At 46.4% G+C, this 18,880-nt stretch overlaps 2 protein-coding genes across 4 annotated transcripts in view; both read right to left on the reverse strand.

The window, feature by feature from the left end:
• Positions 1-664: 664 nt before the first annotated feature.
• Positions 665-2,010, reverse strand: LOC118790616 (G-protein coupled receptor 151-like). Its single transcript, XM_036547589.1, has one exon. The coding sequence runs from the start codon at positions 2,008-2,010 to the stop codon at positions 709-711; it is 1,302 nt and encodes a 433-aa protein (XP_036403482.1). The 3' UTR covers positions 665-708.
• Positions 2,011-7,216: 5,206 nt separating this feature from the next.
• Positions 7,217-18,880, reverse strand: part of LOC118790878 (serine/threonine-protein phosphatase 2A 55 kDa regulatory subunit B beta isoform) — a 68,322-nt gene continuing 56,658 nt past the window's right edge. For all 3 annotated transcript variants that reach the window (XM_036547999.1, XM_036548000.1, XM_036548001.1), the window contains exons 2-9: positions 18,587-18,684; positions 17,828-17,993; positions 17,056-17,168; positions 12,080-12,257; positions 10,696-10,860; positions 8,684-8,853; positions 7,921-8,012; positions 7,217-7,549 (exon numbers count right to left, since the gene is read on the reverse strand). In XM_036547999.1, coding sequence (XP_036403892.1) covers positions 7,270-7,549; positions 7,921-8,012; positions 8,684-8,853; positions 10,696-10,860; positions 12,080-12,257; positions 17,056-17,168; positions 17,828-17,993; positions 18,587-18,684 — 1,262 coding nt within the window. In that variant the 3' untranslated portion in view covers positions 7,217-7,269. The remainder of the gene's footprint in view (positions 7,550-7,920; positions 8,013-8,683; positions 8,854-10,695; positions 10,861-12,079; positions 12,258-17,055; positions 17,169-17,827; positions 17,994-18,586; positions 18,685-18,880) is intronic.

The raw sequence follows: 18,880 nt of genomic DNA on the forward strand, positions 1-18,880 counted from the left end.
AAATGGTGTCCTCCAGAGAGTAGTTTACCTTATATATAAATATATTTAAGGAAAATGAAGCGTAACCACATCGGGTTGTAAGGGACTGAGTTCCACTTTATTATACAGTTCAACTTTACAAAATACACAGTACACATATTCCCAGACACCATAACATAACAGCGAGGAATTGACAGACAGCCATAAATTTCAAGAAATAGTTGGAACATTACACGCACACACTCATTTTTAAAAATGGCAATTTACAATGTTCTCTGACATCCTCTGCTCTGTCACAGCTGAGGACATAGTCCGTTTACTGTACAGCCATTTTTAGAATATTTTGACAGTTATTAGCATTAATATTCTTGTAGAGTGAATAGGATACAAATTCAGGTCTACATACCATTATGGAGTGTACATTGTCTCGATTTTCTCAGAACACTATTGAATCTTTTGGGAAGACCGGAACATGAAATTTTATACAAAAGTATTCCCTTTTGTGTTCAATATCCTACATGTATCACATTGAAATGCTTCACGAAGTACAGCTGAATCAAAAAATTCAACAAGGACAGTCTTTCAGTACCACTTTCATAACGGGTAGACTGGATCATGGATGCCGTTGGGATGAACTACAGCTCTACGAGGTCGCTTCGTTGTTGCTGCTGTTTGGTTTGTCCGAATTCTGCTGGAGCGAGGGGGAGGTACCGGCGGCCGCTGGTGGTCCTAAGCGTGTCCCTGTTTGGCCTCGGCGGACTCCTGGTGCTCCCAGGGCACCGGGTCGTTCTCCTCGGTCAGCGAGCCCGTCTCGCGCTCGTGCCAGAACTGCTCCACGTCGGGCAGGACGACGCCCTCCTTGTTGCCGGGGCTGTTGGGCTCGGCGCAGCCGGGTTCGGGGTCCCTCTCGGCCGAGGGCTCCTCCGCCCGGCCCTGCCTGTGCTGGGGGGGAGGCGGGGGGTGCCCTCCCCCGGTCTCCGGCCTGGGGCTGGGCGAGCGGGGCGCCGTGGGCGTGTGCGGGCCCAGCTTGTTTTTGGGCGGGTGCTTGCGGAGCGTGAGGCGCCGCCACAGGCCCTTGTAGCCCTCGCGGAACTCCTCGGACAGCGACAGGACGATGAGCGGGTTGACGAGCGAGATGGAGAAGGCCAGGAGCTGGGCGGAGAGGCCGAGCGGCGGCGGGGGGGCGGGCCCGCCGGCCTGCGCCGCGTGGTGCGCCCACACCCACGACACCCACTGCGGCAGCCACATGGTCGCCGTGGTGACGGTCAGGCCGAAGAGCATCAGCGTCAGCTTGCGCGAGCGGATCTGGGTCCGCAGGTTCTGGGTCTTGCTGCCCCTTCGCTGGCAGCGCCCGTACGCCCGCCAGAAAAAGAGCAGGGCGAAGCTGAGGGGCGCGCAGTACGCCACCAGGGGGTACACCTTGACGTACACGGTCATGAAGCGGTGAGCGCTGGGGGGCTCGTCCTGGACGCACACCAGTCCCTTCCCCTCCTGCCTCAAAATGGCAAACATCCAGTGCGGGACGGGCACCGCGCAGGCCAGAAGCCAGCAGCCCAGGAGGATGACCAGGATGGTTCTGTAGTGGATGTTCACCTGCTTGGTGGGGTTGCTCACGTACCTGTAGCACGCCTTGGCCATTATGGCGATGGTGAAGCTCTTGGCGGCCATGCAGGAGTGCAGGAACCAGTCGCACGCCTTGCACAGGAACCAGCCGAGTATCCAGCCGGCTCTGGAGTAGGAGACAGCCTTGAAGGGGACGGCGAAGGCCAGCACCATGCTGTCGGCTAGGATCAGGTTGAGAATCAGCGAGTTGATGAGAGAGAGCTTCCCCTTGCGAGCGTTGGTGACGAGAACCCCGATGGCCGTGACGTTTCCCGTAAACCCTAGGACGCAAATGACCCCGAGAATCACCGGTATTAGGACTTTTAGCTCCTGGGAATCCAAGTTGTGATATGTACCCCCGTCGAAAAACGACTGTTGATCAACTGAGCGGTTCCCATCGCTGATGTTCAGATTTTGCAATTTATCCATCGCGAAGAGACAAGGTGCGAGTAATATAAAACGGAGAATGTCTATGCGAGTTATCAAATATATCGAAGTTGATAAACGTAGAGTTCAACTACGACACATTTGAATGTGGTGCCTTCAATCGATCCGGTCGCTGTTATGCTGCTGTCTCAATGACGGTCTTATCTGCGGAGATGACAGCGCGATGCGGTGTGCGTATTTATAAAGGCACCGTTTGAGTGACAGGTGTCTGCCCCAGCTGACTGGAGGTGTTTTCTTTCGCCTGTGGGGACTGCTTCACGGGGCCAATTAAAATAATTCCAGCTATCAAACAGAATTATAACGGTTTTACAGCTCAGAAATTCATATCCTAGAAGTTTTACCTTTCAACCCCTTTTCATTTCAAAAAGAATGACATTTTAATCATGTCAGGGTAACAAAAATTGGAGGATAAGCGTATTGACATATGGAGTGATTTCCATTTAGGCTACTCTGGAGGGTATTTGTCTGGAATGATGTTTTTTGTCTTTGCCTTAATATAGAGCGTTAACATATTTGGGCATTAACCCCTGTAAACTGATGTTTAAACCTTTATTTCCATTAGTGTTTCTTAAGTGCTTTGCTTCCCAGATTGTTTATTTTCACGTTCACGTTCCACGTTAGTGAAAACGTAATTTTTCGGCATTTTTAGTGGGCTTTCGGAAAATATAACTAAATCGCATCTTTTAATAATCATTCTTCTCAATTTCGCCCCGTGAGCGCGTCGTTATGAATGCCAAATTGAAAAATGACCGCTTCGTGGCTGCAAAACTGTAGGCTAATGTGTGTGCGCGCGTTCTCGTGTTTGTTTACTGATATTAGTTCAGGGCAGCGGCGCGCAAATCCACTGACCTTTACGTCATCCTCATGGGCTGATGATGTACGCCGATAATTATTGAGAGGCATCAGTGGATCTGCGCGGCGCAATCCGGATACTATTGTCTGTCAGACTAGAAGGCAGAGTGATGTGAATTTAATGAACTACTCTGCTTTTCACATGGTGGCGCTGTTACCTCACTTTTATGTGGATTTTCCAGCATTGATTCTCTTCACGATCAGATTCCTAAATTGCACGAGCACCAGTGAACAATCAAGTGGATGCTCAAGTGCACGCAGAGTTTAAGCAGAGATCTTTAGAGACCTTACCTGCTAGCTGGTGTGGTTTAACGTTATGAATGTATTTTCTATACTTTATATAGAGCATTCATGGTAGACACCGTAGCCACCGTAGCTGTGCATCGGATTTAAGTCAGCATTTGAATCAAATCAGTTTAATCTGATTTAATACCGTTGCGGGTTAAAATCAGATCAACCTGATGTAATTACGAAAAGGTCAATAGTTATTGGTATGCGCTGGCTCAGAAATTGATTGATTTACAGAAACTGATTTGAAAAATTGAATGCAGCTTCCCATGTGGTAAACTTCAGGGGCCTACTTACACCATTTCAAGCGCCAATAGAACTTAAATATTTAACATATGGCTACCTATCATAAAGAAATTCATAAAGAGGGTCAGTGCAGTGTTTTTTTTCGCAGCATTGTGGTCTACAAGTGGAAGAAAAATGTGATCTTTTAGAGCATTGATATCCCACCCGAAGACAACCCGATTGTGCACCGTGGAAGTTAAAGCTTCAAGGCACCGATGCGTCTCTTCTGCGGCCAAGTATAACGCAGGGCGGTCGCAACTTCAGTCTCTGGAGCGATGGAATTATTTCTTTATGTTCCTAATGTTAGGTAGTCCCAAACTAAATATGTAACAAGTAAAATCCCTGCCTGTACAATAGATGCCTTCACAATAAATCCCCGACACCGTAAATCTCTAACACGCTGTTTCTTTGTGCGGGCGCACCCAGATGTGACCATCAATGAATCTGCAGTCTACGCTGAATTGGTAAATGTGAACAAACAGTAAATTTTTTGCCAAACAGAATTTCAGAGGAGGAAATATTTTGTCAGGGTTATGCCTGTATTATCCTATATATATACATTTATATATCTATATACATTTACTTGCTGCTTTCTGCAGACAGTCTCTGGCCTGACTGTAACACAGATACGATAGTGCATTAAGTTACTGGGCTACACCAATAGAGTGAGACTTGCATACTCAAGCATGCAGAGCATGCTGCCATCGCCTTTGATGGAAATTATGACTATTCATCAGCTACTGGAGCAGAGTATGCAAATATGTTTAAACTGTACGAAATAGATGGAGGAGAGCTAATGTAATTCAACGTGATTCAATTTTGCTCTGTCATTAAAAAAAAGAAGACGTAATTGCCCTTGCGTGACAGATTTTACTAATGAAACCGCTTCGCTAAGAAGCTAAAATGGCAGGTGATTTGTCTGGGGGAAACGGGTCGCCCACACACCCGTGATCACGGAGCAGCTGCTTTAAAACCAACTACTGATCAACCTGCCGGGTGAACCAGCGCGTCGCCTCCCCGCCGCTGGTATTAGTCAATGATGGTGGGATCTCAAGCAATGCATTAACAGTGTCTAGCCTCTCCGATCATTTTACAGACAGGCATTAATCATTCCTCCAGTGTAGATATCAATCTTGTGAGCAAATGTTTTTACAGTTCAGTTTCAAACAGCCTTGTTTTCACCTGAATCTGTTTCGTAGGTGTTAGTGTTGCTTAGGAAAGAATGGTGTGACGTTGCATGTGCAGGGTCGTACAGGAGTAACTCCTTTTGGAAGCCATCGAAACCAACAGTGTGTGCTCATTATGTGATTCACATTTTGCATCTCTAACATTTTGTACTTCTATCAATGATACAGCAGTATGATGTTTGTCAGAAAATCCGTGCGCAAATTCTATGCTGGGGAGTAAGGAAACGTTGGCTGTTGTGCTCTTGGTAAGCTTTGGAACAGGATAAGGAATACAGACATGTTGCAGTGTGACTCTAGACCCCTTTAGGTTTGGTGAAAAAAAGACACAAACAACATGGTGAGATTCAACTTATGCAACTTTTTTTTTACTTCAATGAATTCTAGTAAGCATAAAGACTGCATGACAATTAAATGCATTTAAATACATTCTGAGCTATAAAACTTTGTTTCATTAAGAAGTTTACAACATAAGTTGTTTAGAAGACATTACATTTTAAAGGAATTGTACCTAAAATTCCCTGATATCATAGAACCTTTGTCACTGGTTAGGCTACATCATGATACCGCTCTCATTCTCACGACCCCCTTTCTGGCCAGCGCTCAGAGAAAATGTCCACCTGTCAACGCGTCTCCGTGTCTCTTCGCGACCAAATTCCCGTCTCCAGCCACGAATGGAACTAGATTCTGTCTCGACATTTTGTCTGTCTCCGGGTGTCCTTGAAGCAGGAAGCCAAAACAGAAAGGACGAAACTCTGAGGGGTGGGAGGAGCATTGGGACAGACTCTACAGGGGACTTTTTTTTTTTTGCAAGACAGAATGACAAATTGTTCCCTTCAACCAATCACACATCATGCTCAGACCCAGGATGCTAACAGAGAACATAAGGGCGTGGCAGGAGGAAGGGAGTGAGGTCCTCCTCTCACACTGCACCACACATCTCTGCAGCCCCGGCTGCTTCTGTTGGTTTGACACTTCTGGAGGAGGTGGGCGCTTTGCCAACGTGCCTTTAAAACAGCGCCATCTCCTGGCAGGTGAGGGGCTAGCCTGGAGCGTCCTGGAACGGCTGGAAACCAGAAGCGGCAGCACACGACACAGCTCTAGTCACGGAAGTGTCATGACAGAGAGTGACCCAAACTAACTAAAACACAGACGATAACTGAGCGATGAACAGGAGTACAAAAAACACAAGTAATGGATCACCACCAATGCTAATTCAGCTTTACTTTCCAGTATGTTTTATGGCTGTTCTGATTTTCTGTCAGTTCGAATCAGGTGTTACTGCAATCTTGCATGTGGTTTAAAGCAAACTATGGTAAACTGAAATTCTACAGAACAAATGTATGTTGATCACAAACATTCCGGTACTTTCTGGAAAGCTTGAAGCGGGTACTCATTATAATGCTCCTCTGACATGAAACGATGTTTCTTTTTCCACATATTCTCAAAAAACATTCACTCCCCAATGCTTTCCACAAAAATTCCAAAATCACTGACCTCTTCAGGAACACACAGAGAAAGGGTAGTGGTCCCCACCTCCCCCCCCTTACACACCCCTTAGCTGGACCACTCCATGCACAGTGTCACTGTCTGTAGCCTGACGTCCGGTGAGCTCCACAACAGGGTGAACAATTACCGAAGCCTTTCGCAGCCTTTTGTGTGTTCCATATACCAAAACAAGGCACCACAGCTTCTTAATTTAAATATCGAGAGCAAAATAAAGAAAACAAACAAAAAAAAAAGTCAAATAAAAAAGACCGCTGGCCAAAGGAAGTCAATAATCTTCTCCAACGCCTCGTTTCAGTGTGCTGATAGGAGCCCAGGGAACACGCCTTGGATTCCATTCAAAAAGGGGAGAGATTCTCAGGCAATGCAGAGAAATCTTCAAAGTCTTCCCGTCCCTGCTTCTCATTTTCTTTGACGAAGATGAAGCGGTCAATGCATGTCAAGTGTCAATTCTGTGGAGGAACACAGACAGAGGACAGCGTGTCCATGTGTCTGAAGTGAGAGCACCTCACCTCTCCAAATGTGAGGGATAAAGGTGGCACTATGGAGGGACAGAACGGTTGTGGTGGGGGGAGGTTGCAGTTCTTAGGTTTAAACAGCATTTTTTAAACCTTCTTGTTACCAAGCATCTGTAGAATGCCTTCCTTTTTTCATCCCTCCTGTTTCATCCATCTTTATGTGTCTTGAGAAAATCCAGAGCTGAATACTGCTACATTGTTATTTGGCCTCTCCCAGGAACACGAACCAGCCCTCGCCTAGTGCATAAACAAAGAATGCACCTTCATGTATCAACATGAATAAATAAAATAAATAGTAAATGTCCAAGGGAGTGAGGGGGAGGAGGGGAGGGGGGTTTGTGCAGGACACCTTCATCACCGTGGAAACGTCCCCACACTGTCAGTCCCTTCGCGTTTACATTTCACAACACAATCTGTCCTCGTGGAACGCAAATTAAAAAAAAAGAAAAAGAAAAGCTTCTCCCAGCATTGCTGTGCGTAGACCTACAGCAAGCGGCTTCAAGGGAGGGCATTTCAAAGAGAAAGAAAACCGAGGGTCTCTCCGACAGGCGGCCACCGTGGTCTCGGGGGGAGGCTGGGGGTGGTGGTGGAGGGGGGGTGGGGCCATGCTAGTTGACCTTGTCCTGGAATATGTAGAGGTTGTTGGTGGCCGCCACGGCGATGATGTTCTCATGGGGGTGCCAGGCGGTGTGCAGGATTTTCTTGCTGAAGTCCAGGCTGTCCACGCTGATCTCGTCCTTGCGCCGCTTGCCGCCGACGCAAACCTTGCGCGGCTTGAGCACCGCCCGCGGCTTGCTGTTCTCGCGGGACGCCTCCAGGGTCACGTCCCGCTTCGTATTGCGGTCAAACATTCGGAAGAAGTTGTTGTAGGAGCCCGTCATGATCACGCTGGCCGAGTCAGGGAAGACAACGAGAAAAAGAGCCAGGTGATAAGATTAGTGATTTGTGTTCTGTTTATTACATTATACATTACTGCCATGTTAACATTACATGTTATCTGTTTCTACAGCTGGATATTTACTGAGGCAATTCCAGGTTAAACACCTTGCCCAAGGGTACAGCAGCAGTGCCCCAGCAGGGAATCAATCCCGTAACCTTTCGCTTACAGGTCCTGCTCCTTACCACTATGCTACACTGCCACTCCGTACCTCAAACTTGACTTACACTGTCCCATGTGTGCGAAGACAAAAGGTGGTCTGAACATACTAAGTCATCATTTGCTTTAGTAAACATCGGCCTCAAGAGGTGACCTTCCTTACCTGTCAGATCCATTCCAGACACATTCAAACTTGTCAAAGATGCAGTCGTTTTCATACAGTGAGCAGAGCTTGCTCCTCAGGTAGTCGTGCACCTGGAGAGAAGAAGAGCGGGACTTTACAAATGTGATGAGCACACAAGGTAAAAACTGTAGGACGAGGTGAGGTGCGACTCTTGTGCAATCTGTCACAAATAACAACCAGACACGTCTTTGCCTCGCGTGCAGGGTTGAGTCTCTGCACCAACACGTGATTCTGTCACAGTGGGGATGGCGTATGGCGTATGTGGCGCTGCGTGTGGTTCAACTCAACTTGTCAATTTGCAGCACAAATGACTTGGCTAACGGCCAGAGGAGACGCATCGATCACCGGGACCTGACCAGCAGCCCCTGCTAATAACTGCCCCCCAGCAGCATACAGCTCACATCAGGCCGGGTTAATGATGACATATTCGCTCTGGGCCTGACCTCATCTGACCCCACCCCCGTCGCGCTGCGCAAACCAGACAGTGTGGGACGTGACACCTGGGCGACTTCACAGCAGGCCGCTCCCCCCTTAAGGCCACGACAATGGAGACAGAGACGGATGCATGTTCTCTTTCAACAAAACTGGTTATGAGAACTGATGTCGGCCATTTGTTAGGAAATGACAGCTTGGCTGCTGATTTGACTCTTTGGCTGTGACTGAGTCCCGTGTTCTGTGTGTCGGGGTTTGTGTTTGCGTGCGGGGGCAGGGGTATGGGTGATATGGGACAGGAATTCGGCACCTGGTAGGTCTCCAGAGGCTTGCTCTCCATGTTGAGGTCCCACACCTTCACCGTGAGGTAGTCCCGTGTCATCAGGTACCGCCCACTGTGGCTGAACTTCACGTCTGAGATGGAGGAGATGATCTCGGAGAAGAAGGAGCGATTGCTGGGGTCCTCCGGCTCTTCAAAAACTGTGGGACATTCAAACAGAAGAAGTCATTTAGCAAAGCTAGGTGGCTAGCTTATGGTTTCAGGTATCTGTGGAAAGAGTACATCCTTGCTTGACTTATTGACACAAGTGAGCAGGGTTCTATGAACTCCAAAATGGGTGGCGGTTCCATGTGCTATTTTACTCTCTGATTTGAACCAGGGCAAGGTAAACTCACTGATTTGTAATCACTGATTTGCTACAGTGTAACACAGGTGTTACACAAGTCAGGACATGGCACAGTAGTTCCACCAATTATGAGGTTATTTCATTCTCGCTCTGCTATCTCTGCAAGATTTAGTCCTCTTCCATGCAGGATACACCCTGAGTCTACCTCCACCTGACAGCTTGTTTCTCCCTGAACCAGGATTTAATAACTAGAGACATTTAGCAGTAGCTCCCTAAATTACATTTTTTTAAGAGAGGTGTTAAGAAATAGTTCACAAAGCAAGCAACAACACCAACACAACCTCAGCTGTGAATAGCTTTCTTCTCAAAAAGCAAACTGTATTCTCTGCGGAATTAACTACACATGCTGAAGACAGAACTGGCGCCAACCTTACAGAGAGGATAGCAGCTCATCTGGGGAATAATGAGCTAGTCAGTCTGAGAGGATGCCCTTAAAGAGACTCCTTTCTTCATCCGTGGCTGTATATTACAGCCCTGCTTTATTCAACAAATCAAACAGTGGCCACTCAACAGTCAAACCAAATGTAACCGAATCGTTTTTGACATGTGAATGAAATGCAGAGAAACAACTGATTCCAGTGGCTCTGGCCACACGCAAAAGCATCAGCAGGGTGGCAACAGATTTCTGGGCCCACCCACCCACCCGCGGCTTCCCCCCACGGTTTCCCCCCGCCTCACTCGTGAGGCGTCAAGGGAGAGAATAATTAGTCCACAAGAGGCTGTGGAGTTCCGCTGCTCGCCACACCGGGCGCCGCGGCGGGGGGAGCCCCGCGGAGCAGCGCTCAGCAAAGACTGGAACAAAGATGCTATCCCAGAATCCACCTGGACACATCCACACTCCCAGGTTTATTGGCGTGGGCGGAAAAGCAAAACAATACAATATGTCATAGGACCCTGGGGATTGTAACTCGGATTGTAAAATGGAACATGTATATTCACATTCAGGGAGGAAGCGTACTAACATTGCTTAAACTGTCAGTAGTACTAATACATTTGTCATTTCAAGGGTGCAGACACCTCTTTCCTCTATGAGGTGTTCAAAATTTGGTTAAACAATATATGAAAAGATAAACATATACATATAATATACATGTTTTTTTTCAAAAGGGTAATTTGTTAAAAAGCAAGGATAAATACTCCTGCAAATGTGCTAGTGAAGCCGGGTGAACCATTTATTAACAGAGGGATATTTACAAGGGTGGCTGATGCTGCTTCACTGAATAAATTTCCAGGCTTAAATGTCAATGTATTCAGTCTTGTGAAAACTGGTGGCGTTTATGATGTCAGAGAGTCTCAGGCATCACACGTATTAATGTTTGTTTATCTGTTAAGCCATATGGGAGCGGGGTGGGGTGGGGGGGAAGCATACTGGGGGCTCATTTCTGCAGCTTCTCATTTAGTTATTAGTATCTATGATCTTATGACCCATGATAGATTATAAACATTAATATGGCCTGGTTAAAATATACTTTTGACTCTTTTGGGTGTTGTTAATTAAAAGCCATAACATTTGATTACATACGCCATGCAATGGCTGTTCCAAATTGGCAACTTGCTATTGCACATAAGAACTGTGGCTCTAGAATCTTCACAACATGAGCTTCTGCTGTAAGAGTCCACTCATAGAGGCACTCACACTTGGAGTGGTTGTCGCAGAGAGCCGACGCCCTCATGTCACACAGCCGTATGGAGCCCTTGCTGCTGCTGTAGACGAAGGTGTTGCACTGGTTGGGGTGGAACTCTGCGGCCGTGATCACCTCCGTCAGCTCCTCCATGTTAGCAGGCTTGATGTCCACGATGTCTGTGAAGGTTGGGGCTCAGGAATAACAATCTCATGCAAGCTGCAGTTCGATCATAAAGTCTACAGATACTTACATTACATTACTGGCATTCAGCAGAAATTCTTACCCAAAGCAACTTACATAGATTACAATTTTTACATGTTATCCATTCATACAGGTGGATATTTTACTGAGGTAATTCTGGATTAAGTACCTTGCCCAAGGGTACAACAGCAGCGCCCCAGCAGAGAATCAAGCAGGCAACCTTTTGATTATAAGTCCTTACCACTATGCTAATCTGCCACCCAAATACTTAACAGTCCCGTCCAATAAGCAAAGAGGAAGAAATAACACGGAGCTCACTGCACAGAAAAGCCACTGTAACCCACAGGACGGGGCTCATCGGAAGCAAAGACAAATCGGAAAACAAAGAAAGCCACGTGACTGTCGCAAGGAACGAAAGTCAAACAAATGATACCCGCCATGAGTGATGCATTGAAACGTTTAAGCAAATAAGATGTTCGACGCGTGCCTTTGCGCCACTTAAAGCTCAGCCATCCATTAAGCTGTCGATAAAGCTCTCGGGCGCGATCCGCAGAAACCTTCAAAGTGGAAATCAATGGCGATCAAACGGGGATGCGTGTCTGCTTTATAACACACGCCAATCAGATTTTTATGACAAACTGTACGACAGCAGGGGTCATTAAATCCAGCTGTCTGAGGAAATATACAGTACCATTCAAAAGTTTGGACACACTTTTCTTTCTTTACTTTTACTATTTTTCACATTGCAGAATACTAGTAAAGATGTCAAATCTGTGAAATGACACAAATGGAATTATGCAGTGACCAAAAAAGTGGTCACTATCTTATATTTTAGATTCTTCAAAATAGCTGAAAAATATTTTTTTATTATGAAAAAATTTGGGTAGAAATTCATACATTTGTGTCAACTTCACTGTTTATATTTGTCTAAGAAACAAAAGAAACAAAAAGTCTTTAGATCAAAATGTCTTTGACTGCATGGTTCCCAATCTCTTAATCAGGTCTGTCCAAACTTTTGACTGGTAGTGTAAGTAGAATGTATTGTAAAAGCAGATATTACACTGTTAATGACTGCAGCTCATATTTTTCCATCCCTCCTTATCTACTGCAGAAAAGACAGTGTGTGCGGTTAAGCAGTCTCTCTCCCATGGTGATCTGACTGACTGTGTAGAAATGGCCCTTCTGGAAGGATACTGAAGCTTCTGTTGGTGATCTCCAGGTTCCAGAGGTTAATTCTCAGGTCGTCGGTGGACATGTAGGTCTCGTAGTCGCTGTTGACGGAGATGGAGTTGATGTGGTACGTGTGGGCGTTGGAGAAGATGCGCCGGGGCGTGGCCTCCACCATGAGGTCCATAGGCCGCAACACGGGGACCTGGGAGGGGACGAAGCAGAGAGGTATGGAGAACAGTACATTAAACATTGCCAGGATTCTGTAGTATGTTTATACACCTGATATGCCCTTTCAGTGCCCAAAAAATGCAGTCATGTGGAACTAATCTTTGCAGACTCTGAAACAGGTGGGGGTTGTAATGGGAAGCGCTTTGCTCTCAGCGGGACTAAATGGCTAAAAACAATGATAAATTGCAAGTCATTGCAGCCAGCGCATATAACCCAGGAGGGCAGTTATGAAGAGGCACAACAGTCTAGCACTGTGTGTAATGAAGTCTGCTCTGTACTCTCAGTTCAGTGGTGAATTTAAATCACATGGTCTTCTTGATTAAGGACAAAGTGCTCCCTCTAAAAGAAGCAGGAAGTGTCCCCTGGTATTATCATTCAGCACAGGGGGAATGTATTTGGAAGCACAGGCTACGTAAAGCTATGCAAACTATATGCTGTGCTTTACATTGAACAGGTTGACAGTGAGGGTGATTTAATTTAATGTGGGGAGTGTTTACACTGTGTTCATATGTATAAATACTTTTTATCAGCTATATCAAAGAAATGCACAACATTCTGGGAAACTGGAGTGACCCTTTTATAAAATATTACCTTTCTTCTTGATTTCATCCTCTAAATAAAGCATGGCATAGTGGTGATGTGTCAATGGCAGCTACTCCAGCCACTGTGATATTGTACTGTGATCACTTCCATACAGAGAGAGTGGGAATGGACGGAAACACACCAAAGTTTCCTTTTTAGGTCATTGTCAGCACAATACACAAAACACATCCACCCCTCAAATGATTTGCTACGTGTAGCAAGCCCTGTTAAATGAGTTACTGATTTATTTATCACACGTGGAGCCTTGTCTTCGAGCTAATGTGTTAGCATCTTTTAGCAGCAATATATCCAGGTCCATGCAGTGGCTATCACTCATCTGACTGGAAAAACGCATTTTAATTGGGGACTTAATAGTTTATAAAGGGTGTTAATTAAGATGTGTGCTGTGTGATATTATGGTGTTAATTAGAAGGAGAACGCGTTAAGGACCGGTTTTGCTGACAGCCTATTTCTCTATTGTACTCTCATGAATTGGGGGTTGTGTGAGCATATTGAGAAATGCTTTGCAGGTGAATATTATTGTAGCCTCAGATAATAATAGGCCATCTTTCTACACCTTATTTATAAATCACTGAAATCACTGAAAACCTAGAAATAATCCATTCTTAGGAATGACACATCGGATAAATGAGGTTGCTTGTGAATTGTTCTCATGCAAACTACTACTGTACAAACGTGTGAGAAAGAAGCAATAACTATTTTATGAATAATTTATAGTGTTCCAATAAGCTTCTCTAAATGTGACTCCGAAGGGTGAAGGCATAATTCCAATTCATGTTATTAATATTTAATAATACAGCAATATGTAATAATAAATGTAATATTAATATTACATATATGGACAACTTCCAGTGAGAAGCATTCATTATTATAGCCAGTGGCAAAGACAGGTTACAATGTCAGAGAAGAGAGATTACAATGAATGGCTGACTCTCACAGCCTGTGACCTATAGCTGCCCGGGTGCAACTGCTGAAGCATGGGGGAGATCAATACCCCTATCAGGACCCACTCATTAGAGGTAACAGTCCTTCACTAATGTGAGTCCACCCAACTACGCCATGACCAGAGACGGGACACGTACGTACCCTGCAAGCACCAGGCTTATTTCGAGACAAAGCGAATGTTGCACACTTCCCTACAACCACCCCCACTTAGCCGCCATTCATCTGGGAGTGACACGCATGTTCCCTGCCACCCTCCTCCCCCCCCCCCATCTCGCAAAGTAATTCATTAGGAGCTCGCATTAAGACGCGCCGGAACGAGGGGGAGAGAGAGGGGAGGCGATAACCCTGACAGAGGTTTTTTTTAACAGGCGTGCTAAACAAGCAGATGCATCCCAGCAGCACCCCGCTGCTTGCAGAAGTTAGCACAAACCCCCCAACCAACCCCCCCCCCCCCCCCCCCCACCTCTCTCCCTTTCAGCCTGCGCTGAGTGATAAATGCCTCTCGCCTTTCCCTCCTTACATACATTTCACGCTCCAAATGGGATTGCCGCGCTCCTCGAGTCGTAACCCCTGTGTCTCTAATGATCTTCCAACCCCAGCCGGAGAATGGGATCCGAGGCAGGGGGAGAAGCGCAAATTAAACCCATCATGGACAGGGAGTGAGAAAAAAAGGCGCCCCTGAACAGTAATAGATACACAATGAATGGTCACATCAATGGAGCCCCCTCCATATCACAATAAAAAATGGGGTGGGGGGGGTGCACACTCGCGTATACGTGTATACGGAAAGCGAGGAGGGCTCGCTAATGCTGTTCACGGCCATCACCTCGGCGCGCGGTCCTATCACTCACGCGCTCACAGGTTGGCTGGCAGTCTTTGGCCAGCCGTCTGAGGCGAGCATGGACCATCAGTCTGCCCCCGCCGCCTAACGCGGTAAATGTGATTATTATATATGAATTTGACCGACCGGCCATTCCTCTTCGGTAAGCTGAGGCAATCCAGTGCTACGCGGCAGAGGGAGTAGTGGATTTAGGCAAACCCATGGAGCCCGAGGCCTGTGAATACCTGTCTCCATGTCCCCCAAGAGGCCAGCCCACCAAAATGAAGGCCTCTATGAGGGGATTTAATTAAGCTCCTGGGCAGAGGGAAGTCATTCTGTGAGTTGACGGTAGCCATGCAGTGCCATATTAGTTAAGGTATATGGACACAAGATTGTAGCTCGATTCCCAGATGGGAAAGAACTTCTGTACCTTAAAACCAAGCTGCAGTTCTATGCCTAAGTAGCTCTGGTACTCAGGTACTCATTTTACTCAGGATAAAGGGGTAATAATGTGCCTGAAATTACCCCCACTCCCTTGAGTGCAAGGACTGTTTCAGTGAAATCAAAGCAAAAAATACACTCTAAGTGGAACTGTGAAGCACTACCAACCCAACGGTACAAATGGACTACTGAATAATAATAAGAATAATGATTGATGTTTGTTCAGAAAAGCGTCAGCATGATATTAACTCCAACATAAATGGCCCAGTGCAACGATAACTGATCCTTTTTATGTATATAGCAAAATTCTAAACATATTAATTCTTACATAAATAGAGTTACAGCAAAAGCAGACAGAATCCTAAAATTTCAAAAATTGCCATTTACTCCTGTTCCAATGACCGTGGAATATTTAGTTACATGTGAACACATGTACAAGAGCATGCATTCTGACTCTGTCTGTATCGGAGGAAGCCGCACACAAAGGACGGCACAGTAAAAGGCCAGTGAAAGCCCTGTCTCTCTCAACACTCAGACGAGGGACTCTGACAGCTCATTTAAATGAAATTACCTTCCAGAGTTACACCTCTCCGCCATGTCATTGCGATTGATTTTTAACCATGTATAATGAAAGGGTCAATTTGGGCACAGCGTGGAAAAACTACATGTGCATTAAGGAGGAAAATGATGGATGCGGGCCTACTGCTGCTGCCGAGGTCGATACATCGACTACCTCTGCTCTGGACTGCACTTCAACCAATACAATGTTTACTACAGCGGTTGATTAGGCCATTTACTGCATGGAGGGAGAGAAAGGCTATCATTTCTAAAAGCTCGGCCTGCTCTACTGAATTAATATGTATGACTTTATTCCTTTGCATTCCTAATCTCAGTCACCAGCACAGCAAGGTTTGATCCTGCAAAGAAAAATTCCTAAATAGAATAATGTTTATTTATTTATTATTTAATTTATTTATATAAGGGACCATGTACAAAATACATTAATCTCAAAAAGAGGAAAGATGCTTTGTACCAGATTTAGCTACTAGCTAATTTCCATCTGCAGTCCCTGCAGTGGTAGAACAACATATCTCCCTTTTTCCATCAGTAATCTTGTTATTGAAATGTGCAGGGTGTGAGCAATATTTTGTTGGGGGGAGTCAAATGTCCAATACACTGCAAGTGAATTTGAATAGTAAATGATGAGCATTTAAATCATATGTACTGCATGTCTGAGTCATATGTAGAATGCATAATTCTACACATTTGAACTCAAAACAACATTTTCAGAGAATCCATCTTGTGAGTCTATTTCTTGTCTTTGAAAGGTTACTTGTGCACATGTGTGAAGCAGACACGCACCGCAGAGACCATTTCCCAGGTGTTCTGAGGATCACCTGGATCTTTTCCATTCAAGTCCTGCCTTCCCACCTAACAGTCCAGGGCCTACCCTTCACAGCTGGCTACGAACCCAAGGTCACGCTTATCTCAGAGCTGATAAACATCACAGAGCCGTGGGGCGGAATAGGAGCCAGTCTCCCACACAGCACAGCTTCTGCTGAAACCTTGATGAGCGATGGGATTCAGGCAGCTGCAGTGCCACAAGTGTTGTTAAGGCTTCCGGCGGCAGGATTTCTGATCCAGCCTCTCTCGCCTGGCCTCGGACAGATGGCCCACCCACGCGTCCGGCTGCTTAAGCACGGCTCATCGCCTGCCCTGGGCTCCTAGCTTTCCCCCTTACGGCCCCCAGACACCTGATCTGTAACCTGGAGACCACCGTTTCCACCGGACTTTATCCCCCACCACCTTCCCTTTTACCAGCAGGTAGAAGAGCACTTTAGCTTTCATCTCTGCGCCCCTATGGGAGCTGGAAGGATTAGCGCGCGAGCTCACGAATGCTGGCTCGCTCCAGATGCCACCGGCTACTCCGCTCGGGGGTAGATCTCGGCATCATGTCTCTTACCCGCAGCGTCGTGATGGTGGCCGGGTCCCGGATCCTGCCATCCTCGTCCTTGAGGTTGTAGCCCTCGGGTCTCTTGTCTCTCTCGCTGATCTTCCAGAGCTTCACAGTTTTGTCTGCGGGGACAGCACCCCCACAGGGGGCGACAGCGTGTTATGATAAAGCGGGGGTGGGGGGTGAGGGGGGGGTGGTAGCAGTTTGAAACGTTGAGTTTTGGAAGCAACCTGGCGTGCCACTGTTAAGACGCCAGAAGGCAGAACAAATCCGGCCGCGTGACATAAATCAGACAGATGCTCCAGCTGTTTTTAATGAGTTGCTTTTAAATCTTACTCAGTCTAACCCTTCCTTCCCTAACTCAGCAAGCCAAAAGACGCCCTCACACATGCATATATAATTTCACTTAGCTTGTCAGGGAGAACAAATCCATCATTCCTTCAAGCTCACCTGTACATTGATCGTTTTGTATAATTACACAGATGGTGAAAACTGAATTTGGCTGCAAGGTGTACCTCTATATTGATGTACAGGTGATGTGGTGTAGTGCATTACAGTGGCCGGTGGACCAGAAACACGAGGGGGGTTTAATCTGATAGGACACTACTTAGACTTTTAAAAAAGGCACTAAAACCTGAATTGGCCTAGACAGTAAACAGCTGCAAAACAGTTAATATGAACGTATGAAAGCAATATAACGTTATACAATTGATCCAAACGATCCATTTATCGGAATCAGAAATAAAGGCGGGAGCAAAACAACATGGCTGCCGGGGCGTACCGTTGGTGGAGAGGAGGAAATAGGCGGCATTCTGCTGCGGCAGCCAGCGGATCTTGTTGATCTTCTCCTCGATCTCCAGGCTCTTCAGGTAGTCGAACTCGGGCTCATGGCTTTGAAAGGTGCTGTAAACATTGTACTCGCCTCTCCTGTGCGGCTGGTTCTTACTCTGCGGGATCGGCACAACGACAGAGGCGCCCATTACGCCACGTGCGTCTCACAGCCATTTCATTTCGCGTTTCTGAAGCGAATTTGTGAGCGACAGGGGAGAAAAATTCTAATGATGTGGAACAAAGAGCTGGGAATAAGCAGGAGATATGAAAGGGAAACAGCAGATAAAGCTCAAACAGCAGCAGCCTCAACACATGCCTCATTTGCCAGCTCTTCTGTTACCAGGACACAGAGACGGCGGCGGTTAACATCTCTATAATGAGGCGGTGTCTTAAAACAGGCGGAGAGGTTGCACCTCGGGAAGCGCCTGAATCAATATGAAGCAAAGAGATAGCAAAATGGGTGGTAAAGGCAAGCGTGAAGACAGCTTTTTCTCTCAGCGGGGAGACGGCACTGCGCTGCAAGGAGGGGGGTGAGGGGTGGGGTGGGGTGGGGTGGGGGCGCAGTGCAGGCTTGCCCGTCTGCGTTGGGATTATCAGATGGCAGCGGAGCGCCTTCAAAGGCGAGGGAAGATTAACCAAAAAAAAGCAGGTTCTGACTTCTGGACTGTTAGTTTTGTGAGTGATGGGCAATGCCAGTCATTTCTCCTACCTCCTGCTCTCTCTGGAACACCACCACTCGTCCTCCCTTGTCCCCAGTGGCCAAGAGTTCTCCTGTGGAGTTGAACTCAACAGTGGAGATGATGTCAGCTGAAATTGAAACAGAGAGAAATGTGTTAACCAAGAGGGTAAAAGGCTCATTGATATACTATTGCTGCAGATACCCAGAAAAGACAAGAAACCTGACAGCTTATACCATAATATATCATATATTACACAATAATTCTGATACCCGAGTCCGTATATCCATGTATATTACATTACATTCATTTAGCAGACACTCTTA

This window comes from Megalops cyprinoides, chromosome 16 (genome assembly GCF_013368585.1).
Source record: "Megalops cyprinoides isolate fMegCyp1 chromosome 16, fMegCyp1.pri, whole genome shotgun sequence".
Classification (NCBI taxonomy): Eukaryota; Metazoa; Chordata; class Actinopteri; order Elopiformes; family Megalopidae; genus Megalops; species Megalops cyprinoides.